Source organism: Hakea prostrata, chromosome 8 (assembly GCF_041222555.1).
Source record: "Hakea prostrata isolate BN-2017 chromosome 8, UWA_Hpros_2, whole genome shotgun sequence".
NCBI lineage: Eukaryota > Viridiplantae > Streptophyta > Magnoliopsida > Proteales > Proteaceae > Hakea > Hakea prostrata.
The window spans coordinates 6,521,053-6,539,012 of record NC_142607.1 but is presented as its reverse complement, the minus strand read 5'-3'; the positions used below and the strand labels follow the sequence as shown (position 1 = coordinate 6,539,012).

Genomic DNA, 17,960 nt, shown 5'->3' with positions numbered 1-17,960 from the left:
GTGAAAACATGATTCATTTCCAAAGCAGTGAATATCAAGATAATACCAAAGGTATGGAAAATTTTATATTGAACCCTGATGATCATGCCGACACATCCTTACATCTCTGACTGAAAGATGATGGGAGGTTCTTGCAAACAAGTGCAGCACAAAATACTAAATACAAACATTTCTTGATGAAACCTCATCAGAACGACATTAAATAAGCTTAATCATGCCTTGAAGTTCAGCATGCACTCTCTTTGCACATTGCAAAAGGATATAACCACACAATCTACCAGCAGATTGCACAATGGTGGATGTCATGGTTGATTGCCTGAACAAAGACTTTTTTGAACAAAGACTTGTGTGGAGTAGGCTACCAATTCAATTATAACCCAGCAAGAAGTGGATGCAACATCTTCTGCTGAATTCTATTATACTGTTTTGTTGATCTATGTACAATTCACTTAAAAATAGACATAGGCTGGTGTGGATATACAGGAGTGGTGGCAAGCAGAGCAATCCAAAGATCCCAACACGGCATGCCTCTCAGATTTTCTTCATTACCCATAACTTCATATCAGCATTGTGACTTCAGTAAACAGGATATCACTGCTGCGTCGCAGCCGCCGCCTTCTGCTATGTTCCAGACAACTTGTGAGAAAATGAATGCCTTCTGAATGCAGAGAATCAAATCATATGGCTATGTTCCTAAAATCCAAATTGAAAGGCAAAAAACAGTACAACACCAATATGATTGACCAGGTAGAACAACTCTCAACATCTCTAGGGCAAGCCAAAACCAAGTCCAGATGCTGGAGGTAATTATAAATGAGGATGGGGGTAAGTAAAGAAAATAGAAATCCCAAAGATGGAAGGTGCTTGGACCAAAAGAGTCAAACCTACTTGCCACCATTGTAGTCTTATGTTTGATCAAATAGACATGGATAAGCATACTAAGAATTTCAGACGTTCATCTCCATACTCAAACTGAAGTATGTGTGGGAATTGAATCTCCAAAAAATACATGGAGGTGAACTCCAAAGACACACATGATTTGTCTATCATTAATGGAATTTAAAATGCCAACTAAAGCTGAACCTAGTGAATCTTATGGAAACCCTAAAAATCTTTTTGACTCAAGGATTTTAATAACAAAATGAAAAGAAAAAAAAAAAGGAGAGAGAGAGAAAAGGAAAGCTTAAAATAAGCTTATATTAACCTTCATTACTAAAAAACACGATTAATCTACAAGATGACAAAGTAACATCTAGAATAAAATTAATCACCAGAAGGACAAAAAATAAAGACCACAGATTAACTGGCAGAAATATGGTCATTTTAGAAATAGCTATTCTGTTTCTCAAAATGATTATATTGAATTAGAGATTTAACACCAAGTAAAAGTTATAAAAGAAAAAATGTGAAATGGCTAGTATCAGTGATTGCATTTAGGACAATTTTAGGCCCCTGCTTCTTTTAGATTTCACTCCCTTAAACTAGAACCACCCGAGGGCCTCCACTGAACATGACATGCCATCTCAAACAACTTTCTTTTAGCTTATCCCAAATCCCATCCCAATCTAATGTGACCATTCCTTACTTTACCTTTCCCAGTTTCGCCAGAACCTATCTCAACATCCATGTCTCCATTTCATTGCGTTTAGCTATATGCCGCATCTTAACTGTCCCAACATTTAGCACCATGCATCATATTGAATCTTATGACAACCTAAAAAATATTCCTTTAAACTTTTAGAAGAATATACCAATTATACAAAACTTCTGCAACCCTCCACTTCAACCAACTTATTTAATTCTCTGTGCAACAACATCCTCTACATTACCTTCTTTATTTATCATTGGACCTAGATATAAAAAAATATCACATTGGGGAATCTCCATCTCACCAGCATTCACCACCTCATTAACCATTCTAAATTACCTAAAATTATACACGATATCCTCCATCTTTGTTATACTTATCTTAAAATCTTTTGATTCCAGGTTTGACCTCCATGCCTCCCACTTGGTGCTACTCCTTGCTTTTTGTCTCATCCACCAACACAACACCACAGTTTCACAGGTGGGTTTCAATTACCCTCTCCTATAGCTCCATTACACGACACATCAATTTTATGCCTCTACAGTTACTTGAATTCAGAATATGTCCTTTGCTTTTATAAATCGGGACCACGATGCTTCTCCTCCATTCATCTATCATCTTCCTGGTGGTCATAATCTTGTCAGACAACATGGTAGCCTTATATCCAAAAAACTTTTACCTGGCTAGCTACTATGGCAGTCATAAACTGCAACATGTATGCATGCTGTTACTGCATTTCTTAAATTTTATAAAAGGTTTTAACTATCAAAAAAAAAAAAAAAAACATGGTAGCCTTATAAGACCATGGAGTCCCGCAATCTTTGACACTTCATATCTCATCTGGGCCAGGAGCCTTGAATAATTTCATCCTTCTTATCACTTATTCAACTTGATGTATCCTTCTTTTGCTACGTATCTATGAAACGTGTACCTTTTCTGCACACTACCACTTGTAGAGTCCCCATTAAAGAGCCTGTAGAAGTACTCTTTCCACCTCTCCTCAGTGTCCTATCCTTTATCTCTACGATCACTTTTAATACATCTAACATGTTCTAAATCTCTGGTCCTCCTTTCTCCTGCTTTAGCTATCTTATAAATAGCTTTTTCCTCTTCAGCTTTAAATGTCTGAATTATTTTACCATCTGAGGAAATATGGATCTATAGGTGAGAGAGGTGAGAGCAAAAATATCCTGGTTATCTACGTGTTTTTCATTCTTTTCTTTTGGTTTTCCCATTATTTTGGTCCTCCACATATTTAAACATCACTAGGTTTACTTATTTTCTTTGTATTTTGTTGTCATAATAATAAAGGAAGAAACATAACCGGGGTTACTATATTATGATCTTACACTGGCTGCGCAACTTATGGGGGCTAGCAAGAGTCTGGGAAGGCAGGCTGAACAACAGGTTCTGGACACGCAAGTGAAAATTCAGGCAGGCAGCTCATAAATCACCATGACAACATCATGTAAGAGAAACAGGACTACCAAGTTGAACAAGACGACATAGGAAAATGACCAATAAATGGTTGATCTGATCCATATCTAAGGTTAGACTTAAACTCAACTAATCATCAACAATACTAGCTGAGCTGGGTGTAGCCATAGAGACAAGTCTGCTCTTCTGTGATGTATCATCTACAACACAAACCTTGGTTTTTAAGACATGGCATTGGATTGTGTGAAACAACCAGTTTCCAAAATATTATTTAACACAATTTCAAGTTGGAAATTTTGCTTAACAAAGTAAGTCAATAGAACACAGTAGTCCTCTTTGCATTGAGCAGCATGCAAAATGCTTTACCTGAACAAAAGCAAAACCAGTGTTTAGAAATCTTACCCGTTTTTGTTCCTCCATATTTGCCTTGATAATTGAATACATTGCAACACCTGCAATTGCAATGACTGTACCAATCCCAGTCTGTGCGGAGATCGTATTTCCTGTAAATTTTTAAACCCATGAGATGGAAAGCTGAAACAAATTTTGCTAAGAAACATAACCAAGTTCTCATGGTGGGTGCATGAAGTACCATCAACCAAGTTGAGAAATTTTTAAATTAAAAACTGACAGCTAGTTTTTTTGAACAAAGCAGCTGTACAAGCTGCAATGTAAGAAACATATAGCAGAAAAATTGAAACATTTTTCTTAATTGACTATTGGTTCTGGATCCAATTTCAGTGCTGCAAGCCACATTACACTACAGCAATTTTAGTTCTGAAAGCCACATTACACAACAGCGGCCTAGCCTGAAACCAAGATGGACCTGTTGGATCAGCAAAAATGTAAATAACATCCCCTTTCAGTAATCATGACTGTAGAGCCAGCATCAGTGTAGCTACCAAAAGGACCACAGTTGCAGCTTAGGCATTGTATATTTGGGTGGTGTATGGGCTGACAAATTCAAAGTCAGGTGAACTCATAACACTACTATCTATTTTATAACTTTCAGTAATCATGACTGTAGAGCCAGCATCAGTGTAGCTAGCAAAAGGACCACAGTTGCAGCTTAGCCATTGTATATTTGGGTGGTGTATGAGCTGACAAATTCAAAGTCAGATGAACTCATAACACTACTATCTATTTTATAACTTTATGAAAGAACCGGGAATATATTTATCAACTGAAAGTACTTCAAAATTTTTAAAATGTATCCAAAAACAGACAAGTACGTAATTTATAAAACAATTAACTTGTGAGGATTCAAGGATTGGTAGTACCCTGCATATACATCTAATCAGAATATAAATGGATATGAATCAAAGTACTGCAGAGGATGAATTAATACCAAACACCACGATGGAGAAGCCTATAACAAACACTCTCTTCAACACATTTCCAACTGCATGCGTCAAGGGAGAAACCCGTTCTAAAGTGTTTGTAGCAAGCTGCAGCACAAAGTTTGTAAACAAGTAGCAATTGAGCACCGGGTAAATAGAGGAATGCATGTAGAGAATATATTTTAACACCAGTTAGTCATCAAACAATTTTATATTATAACTTATTCAAGGTTGTACTTCAATAGATTCAAGATCTTCCCCTGAAGATAAAGAAACTGATTAAAAAAATCACTGAAAGGTAGACTTGAATGACATCTGAAGCAAAATTTGCAACTCCAGAACAATAACAACCTGGTTAAACCAAAAACAAAGAAACACTTTACCAGCCGCAGAGGAAACAAAGAAACCATGCTTAAGTTTTGGTTTAGTGCGACTTTGTAAATAATGAGGTTAAAATTCCATAAATTACCTGGTTGTATAGATGGTAAAACATTCCAATCCAGAACAGATCTGATAGAAACTTTTGGAGACCCACTTTAGCAATTGCATTCTTAAAACCATATTGGATTAGCTGTGGCCCCTCAATCTGAAAGTACATCCAAACAATCCATAGTTTAGATAGGTCATGGGAGAAATGTTAAATTTCAAACAAGCTCTAAGTTTGAGTAGAATTACAAGTATTGCTGGCGGAATGCAAACAAGGAGAGCAATTATTGAAGTATAAGCATATATATTTGTACTGTCCATTCCTGTCTGCAGAAGTACAAAAAGATGCAGATTACAGGAAGTAGAAATAAGAAATAGGTTGTACATCTAATACACGTTCTGCTTGATTATTTAGAAAATGAAAAAAACACACATTTCTGCGCCTTCATGAGAAAAGTAGATGCAGCAATATCTGCATGTATAGCCCTTGTTCAAGTATGTATGTTGTATATGTCATGAATTTATGCACATGCTAATATAGCTATGTCTGTATTACTGCATGGTAAAAGGTGCATTAATATGTGCGTTCAACAATGATACGCAAGATCTTCAAAGGACCATTACAGAATTTTGTACTGCAGGACAGCCTAGGTCATCCGTGCTACATCATTTACGAAGTCAATTACTAAGGATCTAGCAATATAATGGCTAACATCATATCAAATTTAACAATATTTTTCACACAATATTCAATGTATACATCTGAATCATATGAAATAAAACTTATGCTTCAATATCAGATTATGTTCAAGGATCCCATGCTTTTCAGAGAGCAAGAAATTGAGTAGAGAGACTATAAAGGTTCCTAAATTTTTTCAGTCCCATGGTTCAAACAGTGATAATGTACAAAGCTGTAACTCATTATGCTAGATTTACTTTAGTTATAGGGCAAATAACAAGGAAGTGAAAATGGATGAAAGGGGCATTCCAGGAAATGATTATTTTAGGTATCGAGGCACAATCGTGTATAAAGAAGGTGACACAGATGTTATTTCAGAGAATAGAATAGGATGGACTAAGTTAAGAAGAACATCCACATTGTTGTGTGATTTCCATTAAGTGTTTCTGCTCATGTTCTAACCTCTGTTTCCCGTACCAACCTGAATTTCATGGAGTGGATACTATGTATTAAGAACAGTTGGTTCAACTGTAAAATAGTCAGGAGCAGCAATCTATAAGTCTAGTAAACTTATATTGAGCCTGAAATGGTCAGCACCTAGGATCAGATTGCCTGCCCTTTACATACTATAGTCTGCTTATTGGGCTTTGAATTCTAAAATATGCTCTGTCCCATCTGCTTCTTCAAACAATGCTTTGTAGTAGTTAATTAAGGTTAAAGACTCCCATGGTCATTGATTTTGCTATTTCTATATTTCAGTCTCACTTGAATTGAATGACACACCCCATGTTGTTGAGACCCAGCAGGGCAGAAGAAATTTTGTAGAAAGAAAGCTAAGGGAATATATCCGTTATTAGAGCATTAAAATAAATGCTTTTCTTAATTCAGTAACAGTTTGAATTGAATGATACTCCCATGTTGTTGAGAGTCAGTATGGCTTAAGAATTTTTGCAGATTAAGTTAAGAGAATAAATCACATTATCAGAAGATCAGAAGAAACATATCCACAATTTTACATAAGCTTCATGGTAGCCTACAAAGTCTCAAACTTTTAGCAATAGGAATCTTGGCAGTAGGCACTTTCTCCTCAATGCCCAATGACCATAAAGAATACATCACTTGGAATTAAGAGAATAATAGAGGAACCTGACCATCGCCTTCTTCGAGTAGATGATTCTATAGGTGAATGCAATGTTTGAAAACATTGCACTGATGAAACCAGTCCAGTTGAAAGAAAGTTCAGTCAGTGATGCCATAGATACACCTACATAAAAGACCACAGGACCCATCAGCAGACAAAATATTTGTAAACATAGAGAGGCTTCACCATGTATTCCACTTTGACGGCAGGTTACTGTGAGTAAGATAGGTGTTAATAAATTAGCGATGCCAATGCATCATTCAATTTTTCTTTTTTTTCATTCTTCTCGGAAGTTCCTTTACTTCCATCTACCATGCACAAGATTGTGCATGGTACCCCCCCCCCCTTGAGCTATCCTCTGAAGTCATTTAAAAGTATTAAATTTGAGAGCTCAAGTGGGTGAAGGTAATTCATCTAACTTTGTCCTATGAAATCACATAATGAGCTGAAATTGACACCATGGAAGTTATAAATCAAATTGTTAGTGTCCTGAGACAGAAGAAACAGAAACCATGACTTTCTTTTAACAATGGTCACTAGTGTGGACCCCATTGTGTATGATAAATCTTTCACCATGACACCCACTTGAATTTAAATTATTTTTGTTACATAGAATGGAAAATGAATGATATAATGTAGCTAAAGAGTTACCAATAACAATAGGGGCCAATGATAGCCATATGGATAATGGGATCTGTTGGCCTAAAATAAACTGAGAGGCAGAAGCGTTGAAGAAGGGCTCCAGAGCTGCATGAGAAATCAAAGTTAGCTTCAAGTTAAAACCAATATTCATAACTACCACTGCTGAAATTTTAGTGAACTCCGTTTTTATAATTTTGCTGAGATAGACTTACCACTTTTCTTCTCATGCATGTAATCTCTTAAAAACACTGACTAAGAAACAACGAATCATGGCTTGGAGGGGAACATCTCACATTATTAAGAAATTTAATAACTTGAACTGACATTTATTCCTCATTTTGAGGCATTAAGTGCACAGATCATACTCACAAAAAAAAGAATCTAATTCATCAAAACTAATAGGAAAATTGCGGTAGCTTTTGTACTTCTGTCAGTAAGATGCATAAGAAAACTTTGAAGGCAAATGTTCTAGTGATGTGCAGTACTGAATTACTTTTACTAAAAGGGTTTCCAAAATGCAGAAAAAGTAGCAAGTTCAAATCAATGCTCTCCAAACCAGTATGGGTACAGAAAGAAAAGAAAAGCATGACCAAGTTTATTCTGGGACCAATAAAAGCACATCAATCGTTGGGTACAGGTCACACCAACTATAATGCCAAGAGAAATATATATTGTCGATTTAAAAGAAGGCTCAACTTGCATAAAAGTAGTACGCAACGGAATATGCTGATATGTTACAATGTCAAGCTACACATATTTGTTTCAGTAACATGTAGAAGGTAATTTCTACACAGAAAACTGGGATATGAGTGAAATATGATTGAAAAACCTAGATCCAACTTGTACTATTGATAATAATTGGAATTGAATGATAACGGCAAGCAAAAGTATTACTATCTGTGGAGATGAAATACCTTTAATTGTGTGTGAAAAAGAAACAGCAACAGATGCAAATGAGACATTGGACGTTACATGACCGAGAGCATGGCAAATTGCAACTGGTGTGAGGACTCCCAAGAGATCCTTGTCAATTGGCTGCTCATCAGGCAACAAACTCAATTATCATTTAAGATATAAGGCAAGTCAAGAAGATGCAACTAGAGTCCTGAAGATGAAACTTACAGCACGTTTTGGTAGACCGATAGCCCAACATAGTAGACAGTATACCACTCCAACAAAGAGATGCACAGAAGAGACAAAGCTGCAAAACCCCGTGCCAATAGAAGTGGCTGAGTTATCTTGAGTGAACATGCTATTGGTAATTATTAGTTTTACTGTTTTGGTGTGAAAGCATGCCAATGATGTAATAATCGGTATTGCCACAGTGATAACATTCACGTAATATACTAATTCAGACATCTTTAGTAATGATATGAGTTTGAAAGAATCTTCCAATTAGATGGACACACAAAAGCGGGAAAAGTCATCCTGCACCAATTTGACAATTTGTATAAAGTACTATTTGTAACAACTAGAGTTAGAAATCAATTACTCACAATGGATATGGGAAATAGTTATAGACCTTCTTGTTGCATATATTGAAGATGACATTAAAGAAGTACCTGCACAAAGTAAACATTTTAACACAGTTTATATGCAACATTGAAACTAATAAAGCAGAAAGTAGGAGATGCATACATTCGTTCAATATATTACACCATAAAGGCATCAACATTGTTAATGTTAACTTTTATGAAAGAGAGTTCTCCAAATATGCCATGGAATTGCCATATAAAAAAATTCTGAAGAATGTTAAGAAACCCAAGATTTTGAAGAAAAAGTTAAACAAGGATTTATGGCCAGCAACACAAAAGAAGAGTCTAAAATATATGTTGGCCATGAAACTTGGTTGGTTCATTATATATCCAGAAGTTGCAACAGCCACATTGTTTAACATGTCGCATACTGTTGCTCTTGTAAAAGAAAAATATCATCAGCATATGCATGCCCTGCCTAACCACACGCATCATGCATGCTTTTGTAACTTCAGCAAACAACTAAACATGGACATGCATGACTAAATAAACAAACATAGATATGTATACAGAAACCATGAATAATAATCAAATCTAACCTCCTCCCTGGAAGAAAAAAAAAGAGAAATTAGTACATGACCACTTTCATAATTCATTTAGCTGCAGCATTTTGTCAAAAATGCAAAGGACTAGTTATTGACACCCAACCCCAGAAACAAACTTCAGTTAATAATGCTGTTTCATTAGCTTTCCAAAGTCGTCATACACCCTTAAGTTCACCTCCTCCTTTAAGAACAAAGGAGACGTCATGTTGATGTAATTTGCATACCAATGCACATCAATACATACATGAAGAAATTACAACTTACCACAATAAGAAGAAAAAACCAGTAACTAGTGCGGGGAATTTATCAGCAATACTCTTTGGAGTCTCAGCAAGCCTACAATTTCCCATTAACGCACCTCAGATTAGTAAGGATACACACAACCAAAAAGTAATTCAAAACCCATGACTAAAAAACAGAGCAAATACGTAAAGAAGGAAGATATCAGCATTCCCACCCGCTCAAAACTTCAACCTCGTGATCATCAGCGTCTGCAGCAGCGGCAGAGACGACAGGAAATTTGACAGAGAGACGTCTCGGTAAATTCAGATTAAAAAGTCTCGGTACCTTGCCAGAGATTTCAACCGAGGAAAACCTACTTGAGCTATCTGAGAAAGGTGCGGATACAACACGGGATGATTGAGTTAAGACTGCACGATTCTTGAGAGTGAGATAATTAGAAGAAGGGCTGCTGGAAGACAAATACAGAGAAGAAACTCCAGAGCCAGGAACCGAAAGTCGAACAGGATTTCCCAGCGAAGCCATCATTAAAGACGACAGCACTTAAAACCAGAATTTTCTGAACTCAACCTCAAAAGAATGAAATCAAAATTCTCCTTTTGCGTTTTTCGTTTTCTTAATTCAAAGAAATTAACCCTCTGATTTCAAGCTGTGTTACTTCACAAAAGTAACCAAACATCGAATCGCATGGAGAAAAACAGCATGCAGAGAACAGAACCGGAACTTTTGGACGCAACCTCGTCGGAATTGGAATAAATAACCACTCGATTAGCTTCGAACTGATCAAAACTAGAATTCAAGAAACGCTGATGAAATCAAAATCCAACTTTGATTGTTCAATAGGAAAATTCAAAACAGTAGTGAGAACAACAATTGTCAAAAATGCGTCTGCACAGAGAGAACTAGTGAGAAATGATTTTCCGGATCATATGGGACTCTTTAGTCTGTACCTGTGGAAGCATAGATTCCTTTGGAATATATTTATATTGAATATTCGTCAATATAGGTTATAGACTTATATTTATATAGCCCATATGTAGAAAAAAGTCGTTTCCCGCCAAACATTTCATTTCCTAGAATACCCCTGATTTTCGCTCTAGCAACCATTGATTTCTTTGAAAATAACAAGGGCATAAAAGACAGAGAACATAAAGAAATCTGATTTATTTCCAAAATGGTATCTGAGTCACTTTTTAGTGACGCTCTGTTTCATGCCTCTTGACGATCATTAAAAACCTGTCTTATTCCCCTTCTGGAAATGCCGGCCGTCTTTTTGTTGGAGAAATGCCATCCGTCCAAAGTAATCTCTCGGCATCTCAAATGCTATTTTCAGAAAAATGACATTTTCATAAAGCTTGGGCAATAAGTGAAGGGTGTCAATTCGGTACAGTTTGTACCGAAATCGAATTTGGTAATTCGGTATGATACAGTTTCGGTCTATATGGTACCATACCATCGGTATGTACCGTATACCGTTTTATAAACCATATTTGTACCATATACCGATAATAGATTAAACCCTAAAAACTGGCTTGTAATTTGCTTGTTCGTCACATACTCACATTCGAAGAAACAAAGAGGGCCGAGAGGCGAGACTGAGAGCAACGAGTTGCAAGGCGAGAGTCTAGTTCCTTCCTTCCTCTTGTTCTTCCTTCAATCCTTCCGGCTTCCTCTTGTTCTTCCTTCCTTCCTTCTTGTTTAGTTTCTTCTTCTACTCTGTTTTCTTTTTATTTTCTACAAATCTCGTTCTTCCTTCCTTCTTACCGTCTAGGACCTGGGTAAGCAATAGCACATCGCTTCTCATTTCTTGCTTCTTCGAAGCTCCATCTAGCTGGGTAAGGTCGTAAGTAAGCCTGCAACTACATCGCCTCTTGAGGCTCTCATTCTTCATTCTTCCTTCTTCTGTCTGAGCTTACTACCATGTTCGTCGAACTCCAGTGGAACGCCAGTCAAGCGTCAGGTGTTCAACTCCCAATAAAGCTTCCTTCTTCGATCAATCGGTTCAACTCACAAGAGTGGGCATCAATCAAAGCTGGGCAAATATTAAATTTTACATATAGAGTCATAGATACCTTGAATTTGCAATCAATTATATCTAAGAATTATTACCATTGCACTTGTATTGTATTATAGCTTATTTGCTATTTTATTTTCTATATTTTTTTAAAATAACTAATCCAACTTTACACTTTACCTCTAATTATTGTTGTCCCCTATTGTTAAATTTCATTAGTCAAGTGATGATGTGGCAATTTCTATTTATTTAAAATCCCAAAATAACCCTAAGGTTTTATTTTACTTATTTACACATTATATTAAGTTATATTATTACTTTAGTAATTAAAAAAATAAAAAATAAAAACCCTAATTTGGCGACTCCTTATTTTTTAGCTTTTTTACATTTACTTTCTAATTTCATGCTATTTTTTAGTCTTGATTTACCTTTTCAATTTGATGTTATCAATTTTAAGAAATCCCTATCTCCATTAGATTTTCATTTATTTACTATCTAATTTGGCATTATCAATTTTAAGAAGTTAATTTTCTTAGCCAAAAAAATAATAATATAGGTAGTTTTTTTTTTCGAAAATTCAAAATGATAAGAATACTGGAAAATTGGTAGTTGATATGGTTTTTTTTTCTTTCTAAATGATGATAGTATTATGTTTTGACTTCTTAATTTTAAAAGGACAAAATAGACATTAAACATTTAATTGTAACAGCCTCTCAACACTGTTAGAATTGGTAGATTGGTTTAGGGCTTGTTTGGTTACATGAATCCAGGATTCATGAATCTAAGAATTATACCCGTTTGGTTGTAAAAATTTCTAAATTCATGAAATCTAGAGATTCATTTTTTTACACTAAAAACGTGAATCTGTAGATTTATGGGTAAAGGTGAAATCCAGAGATTTCAAAAAAGCTATACATTTGCACATTCACAAAAATCATGTCGATCAAATAATTTTTAGGATGAATCCACATATTTCATTCCACAACCAAACATTTAATTTTATAAATTAAGACTCCATAGATTTGAAATCTCTAGATATTTGAAATCTCCAGACTCATGTAACCAAACAGGCCCTTAAATTGGATGCAAAGGTGAGAAGAAGGGTCATCTTGCTGGATTGGCCGCCTTAATATGTTGGAATCTATGATTCTCTCGCAATAAGTTGACATTTTAAGGTATTAATTCTTCTCCCTAGCTGGAATTTGAGGATGCCATGCGACAATTTAATGAGTCATGCAGTTTCAAGTCTTTTAGCTCTCAACATCCAAAGGGTAAAGGTAGTAAGTTGACTGGTGGGATAAGGAATTGGTTGCCTCCAGTTGAAACATTTGTGAAACTGAATACGGATGCTTCTAAGTCTAATGCAGGTTGTGGATTGGGTTTGATCATGAGAAACAACAAGGGAGAGAACCTTTAGCAATGACTTCGATCCTAATTGAGTCTTCAGATGCTATTGAGGGAGGGGCTCTTGCATTAAGGAAGGGTTTACTTATTTGCTTACGTGAAGGTTTAGATTGGGTCGAGGCTATAATCGATTGCCAAGCACTAGTGAAGGCCATCCATGGAAGCTTAGAGGTGCTCAATTTGATTAATAGCCTAGTGTGGTGATGCATATGGGGTGGCTCATGAGGTATCTCGGGATTCCAGACTCGGAATGGGCTGAGAATTTGTCGCGTTGATCCGAAATGAGCTCATGAGAAGGTCATTTTTTCGTGTTTTGGGATCATTTTGATAGCGTTTTGGGAATTTTATTGTTTTTTTTTTCTTTCTCATTTTAGGGTTTATTGTCATTTTAAACCATGTTTTGTGCATCTTTGAAGAGCAACTGAATATTGTTGTTTTTAAAGAAACTTTTGAGAGACAAAGTTTTCCATTTTCTATCCAATATTCTATTTGGCATTCTTTGTCGTTTTGGCATCATGTGAAACATTAAACATCTAACTACTAAGTTTTTTGGGTTGTAATGTTTTCTTTTGTCGTAAAGACATTAACAGTTGTGCTGACTCCTTTGCTAGGAAGGCAATTTCTTATCGAGGTAAATTGACCGACTTATTTCCACCACTTGGTTATCCAAGCTTTGTAACTCGAACTTTTCTTGCTCTCTTCATTTGGAATGAAAGTTGATTACCAAAAAAAAAAAAATTATATCTATTATCTTTAAAAAAAATTAAAAAAATCATTATAATTAATTATTAAAATTAAAATAATGATATTCTCACTAAACAAGTGTATGAAATACCAAATTTACCCTTCATTATAGAAAGATTTTTTTACCCTCATTCATCTATTCTATTCTCTCTCTTCTCTTAACTTCTCCTTGCACCACTCCAACAATAGTCCAGGTTTGCTCTCTAAAAATCTTCCCCACTCTCCCTCATGCATGTCCCATTCTCCTTTTCTCCCCAGGTTTTAGTATCTTTCTTCACTTTTATTTCCCTTTTTAGTTAATTAAATGTCTCTCTCTCCACTCGGGGGAGAGAACAACAAATCAAGCATGATCAGAGTTTTTACCCCTTTTAAGCTCTTATTTGTGTTTTTTGAGGCATTGGAAACTTTTGAGCTTCAAGTTCTCTCATTTATAGATGGGTTTCCCCACTTTTAAGCGTTTGAATTTTAAGTTTTTTAAAATTTGATTCCTATCTCAAATAGGTGCTTCTTTTCTCAAATTTCACACCCCCAATTCAACAAACACAATTTCTATTTGTGGACTTGCAGTTTAAAATGATTTTGGATTTCTCATTTCTTGTTTTATGGAACATTTAAATCAAACAACAGCAACAACGATAGTGGGTTTTTGGGTAGTACTGATAATCAGAGCGATTCTCTTCCAGTGCAAGCTTGGTTGAATAATTCACAAACAGTCACGTCTTACCCCTACAAAACACTCATAAGTTGAGAATTTTCATCTATGTTGAGCTCAAGTCTGCCACAAGGAACTTCAAACTTGATTCAATGCTAGAGAAGGTGGTTTTGGGAGGGTTTTCAAGGGTTTAGGGTAAAATTGACATTATAAAAATATTTTTATAATAAAAGGTAAATTTGGTATTTCCAATACTTATTGTAGTTATAATTGATTTGTTTTCAAGATAATATATGTAATTGATTGAAAAAAGCTCCTGAGGATCTATGTATAATTTGCCCATTAGATTTGGATGGTTTGCATCAGGTTGAATTTGGCACATGGGACCAGCATAGTAACGACAAAATATATTAGATTTGCTAACTTGGCATTGTTTCTTGAACCAACGTTATTCCCGCCACTTTCATGTCATGGTGGTCTTAAGGCTCTCTGCAGCCACTCGTTCTTCACTAGTCTCTGCAATCAAGAGCTCCACAAGCCAAAAACATCTTCCTTCTGGGAAATCTATCCATGCCCATATCATCAAACTCGGTTTTTTACCTGAAGCGCAAATTTTCAATCACCTACTGAACTTCTATGCTAAGTCTTTGGATTTCTTCTCTGCTCGAAAGGTTTTCGATGAAATGCCTGAGAAGAATTTGGTCTCCTTTTCTATCTTGATTTCTGGCTATTCACAATCGGATACTCCTCAGTTTTCCTTAGATCTTGTACCCCATTTACAAAAATTGGGTCAAAGTTTAAACGAGTTTGTTTTCTCAAGCTTGATTCTGGCTTGTTCGAAGCTGAAACGTTTTTACGAAGGGAAGCAAATTCATGCACTGGTGATTGTTTCTGATTTTGAAACAGACCCATTTGTGAAGACCTCCCTTATTGATATGTACTCAAAGTTCGATGACTTGAACTCTTCTATTTCTCTTTTCAAATCAAGTCCAAATCGAGATCCTGTACTCTATAATTCAATGATCTCTGGACTTGTGACTTTCTGCTCTTATGAAGAAGCAATTGAATTATTTGTGGAGGCAAGGCGTGCAATTGATCTAAGGCCAACAGAGTTCACTTTCGGAAGTATTATTAAGGCTTGCTCAAATTTCAGGAAAGAGGTTGGTGAACAAATGCATGGCTTCATCTTAAAGACTGGACTTGAGTCCAATTGTTTTGTTGGAACCTCTCTCATTGACATGTACGGTAAATTAGGTGATATGGGAAGTTTGATAAAGATTTTCCATAGCACTACGTCCGTTGACCTTGCTTTGTACAATTCAATGATCGCTGGGTGTTCAAATAACAATCTTCACGAAACTGCATTGGAGTTTTTTCGTGGGTTGAAGTTACAAGGTTTAAGTCCAGATGGGTCCACTTTCTCTAGTGTTCTTAAAGCTTGTGGAGGTCTAAGTCATATAGAGTGGGGAAGAATAATCCATGGAGCAGTGCTGAAGTCTCTGTTCCAGAGAGACCTTGTTGTTAACACTGCCTTGATTGATATGTACATTAAATGTGGGCACCATACGAAGAGTTGCAGATTGTTTGAATCTATGCCTGAAAAGAATGCAGTTGTATACAACTCCATGATTTGGGGGTATGGACACAACAGAAACTTTGTTAAAGCTATTAGTTTATTTGTTGATATGAATTGCAAGAGGATTGATCCTAATCATGGGACATTTGTTGCATTGATGAACTCATGTTCTGGTCATGAGAGGAGCATCTACCCTCATGTGATTAAGAGGGGTTTTGGACGGGATTTGACTGTGCAAAATGCTCTTTTGGATAGTCTTATAAAGGACGGAGCAGTTGCTGAATCCCAATGGCTTTTCAGTAAAATGCATGAAAAAGATGTTGTTTCATGGACTACAATCATATCAGGACTGTCTCAGTTGGGAATGCATCCAGATGCTCTGGAACTCTTCAAAGAGATGCAATTTACTGGGGTTTGTCCCAATAGTTTTACTCTATCTAGTGTTTTAAAGGCCTGTGGTAGTCTAGTTGACTTGGGGCAGGGGAGATGTGTACATGGGTGCAGTATAAAACATGGGATCACAGATGAGTTCATAAAAAGTGCACTTTTGGACATGTATGCCAAATGTGGGGCCTTCGAGGAGAGTAGCAGAGTATTTGATGTGTCATGTAAAGTAGATGTAGTCTCATGGAATACAATGATTGCAGGGTATGCTCAAAATGGAAATGGTTATGGGGCATTAAGCATTTTTGAAAGTATGAAGGAGCATGAAGTTGAACCAAACCTGGTGACCTTCACATCTTTGTTGTCTGCATGCAGCCGTTGTGGGCTAGTGGATGAAGGTGTTCGTATCTTTGAATCAATATCTTTCAAACATGGTATAGCACCCACTATTGAACACTATGCATGCATGGTTGATCTGTTTGGCAGGGCAGGAATGCTGGATAGAGCAAAGCTCTTGATCGAGAACATGCCTTTCAGACCTGATATATCCATTTGGAATACATTCTTAGCTGCTTGTAAGCTTCATGGGGATGTCACACTTGCCCGAGTTGCCAAAGACCACATTTTGGATATAGGAGGTCAAGATACCTCGTCTGACATTCTGATATCTAACATTTATTCTGAAATAGGTCATTGGGATGATGTAGAGAGGCTGAGGAGGAGAACCAAATATGAAGGAGGAAGAAAAGAGCCAGGACTCAGCTGGGTGCAGATAAAGGAGACTGACAATTCATGAGCCTTGTGACTGATAATATTACCTGATTTATGCAAGTTTTAATAGAGAAAGGGAGACCCTGAAACACAAACTACAGCTAATGGAAGGTTGTAACTGTGAGATGAGTCATCTCATTTTCTTTTAACACTTGAGGACGACCCACAAGCAACATGAGGGGTCAGACCCACCATTGTTCTTACCAACTTCATCGACCCTATGTCACAGCCTTTCTACTCAGGGTAAAAGTGCATGGCATGCTAATGAAGATTTCAATCATTGGGTTTGGATGCAATTCTAACTGCTGGGGGTTTTGTATGATCCATTTAGCCATCTATCTGGCTTCATCATCTGAAGTATCATAGACTTCAGAAAGGGAGAATTTCAGATGGCCATAATTGTTGGCAAACCATCTACAGAATATGTAGTATGGTTAATATCACCCAACAATTTCAAAGCTACAATTTGTGTGGCTCACTTTTCATCATCTTCTTTTACATTACTTGTTAACTTGAAGATCTTGGAATTCAAGGACCTCCTAGCATATGGAGAGTGGAAAGTCAATAGAAAATTAAAATTTTATGGATTGTAAATGCGAGGTTACTAACTTCAATGAGTTTTAGCTTGCTTCTGATTAAAACCTCTATGAAGCCTACCTGTAATTCTCTTCCTTATTAAAAATTTGATGGTTTTCTATCATTGACTGCTTTCTTCATTTGAAAACTCATTTTTGTTTTCAGTTATTGATATTCTGTTTGAAATTAAGTGCAGAATACATAATACAGTGTGTATTACGCTAATATTTTTTAATTTAATGACCCACTTAAGGTAACTTTCAGTT

At 36.2% G+C, this 17,960-nt stretch overlaps 2 protein-coding genes across 2 annotated transcripts; one reads left to right on the top strand and one right to left on the bottom strand.

Annotated features, from left to right (window-relative positions):
- Positions 1–331: 331 nt before the first annotated feature.
- LOC149006523 (triose phosphate/phosphate translocator TPT, chloroplastic-like) lies at positions 332–10,110 on the bottom strand. The gene is made up of 12 exons (XM_089166259.1): positions 9,791–10,110; positions 9,598–9,669; positions 8,750–8,815; positions 8,376–8,454; positions 8,168–8,288; positions 7,263–7,358; positions 6,622–6,734; positions 5,041–5,118; positions 4,835–4,951; positions 4,374–4,473; positions 3,428–3,528; positions 332–618 (listed from the first exon to the last, which is right to left on the bottom strand). The coding sequence occupies exons 1-12, from the start codon at positions 10,099–10,101 to the stop codon at positions 592–594; spliced, it is 1,281 nt and encodes a 426-aa protein (XP_089022385.1). The 5' UTR covers positions 10,102–10,110; the 3' UTR covers positions 332–591.
- A 4,611-nt stretch (positions 10,111–14,721) lies between these two features.
- Positions 14,722–17,751, top strand: LOC149006522 (pentatricopeptide repeat-containing protein At4g13650-like). The gene has a single exon (XM_089166086.1). It carries the CDS (start codon positions 14,858–14,860, stop codon positions 17,141–17,143), a length of 2,286 nt encoding a protein of 761 aa, XP_089022212.1. The 5' UTR covers positions 14,722–14,857; the 3' UTR covers positions 17,144–17,751.
- The last annotated feature ends 209 nt before the right edge of the window (positions 17,752–17,960 follow it).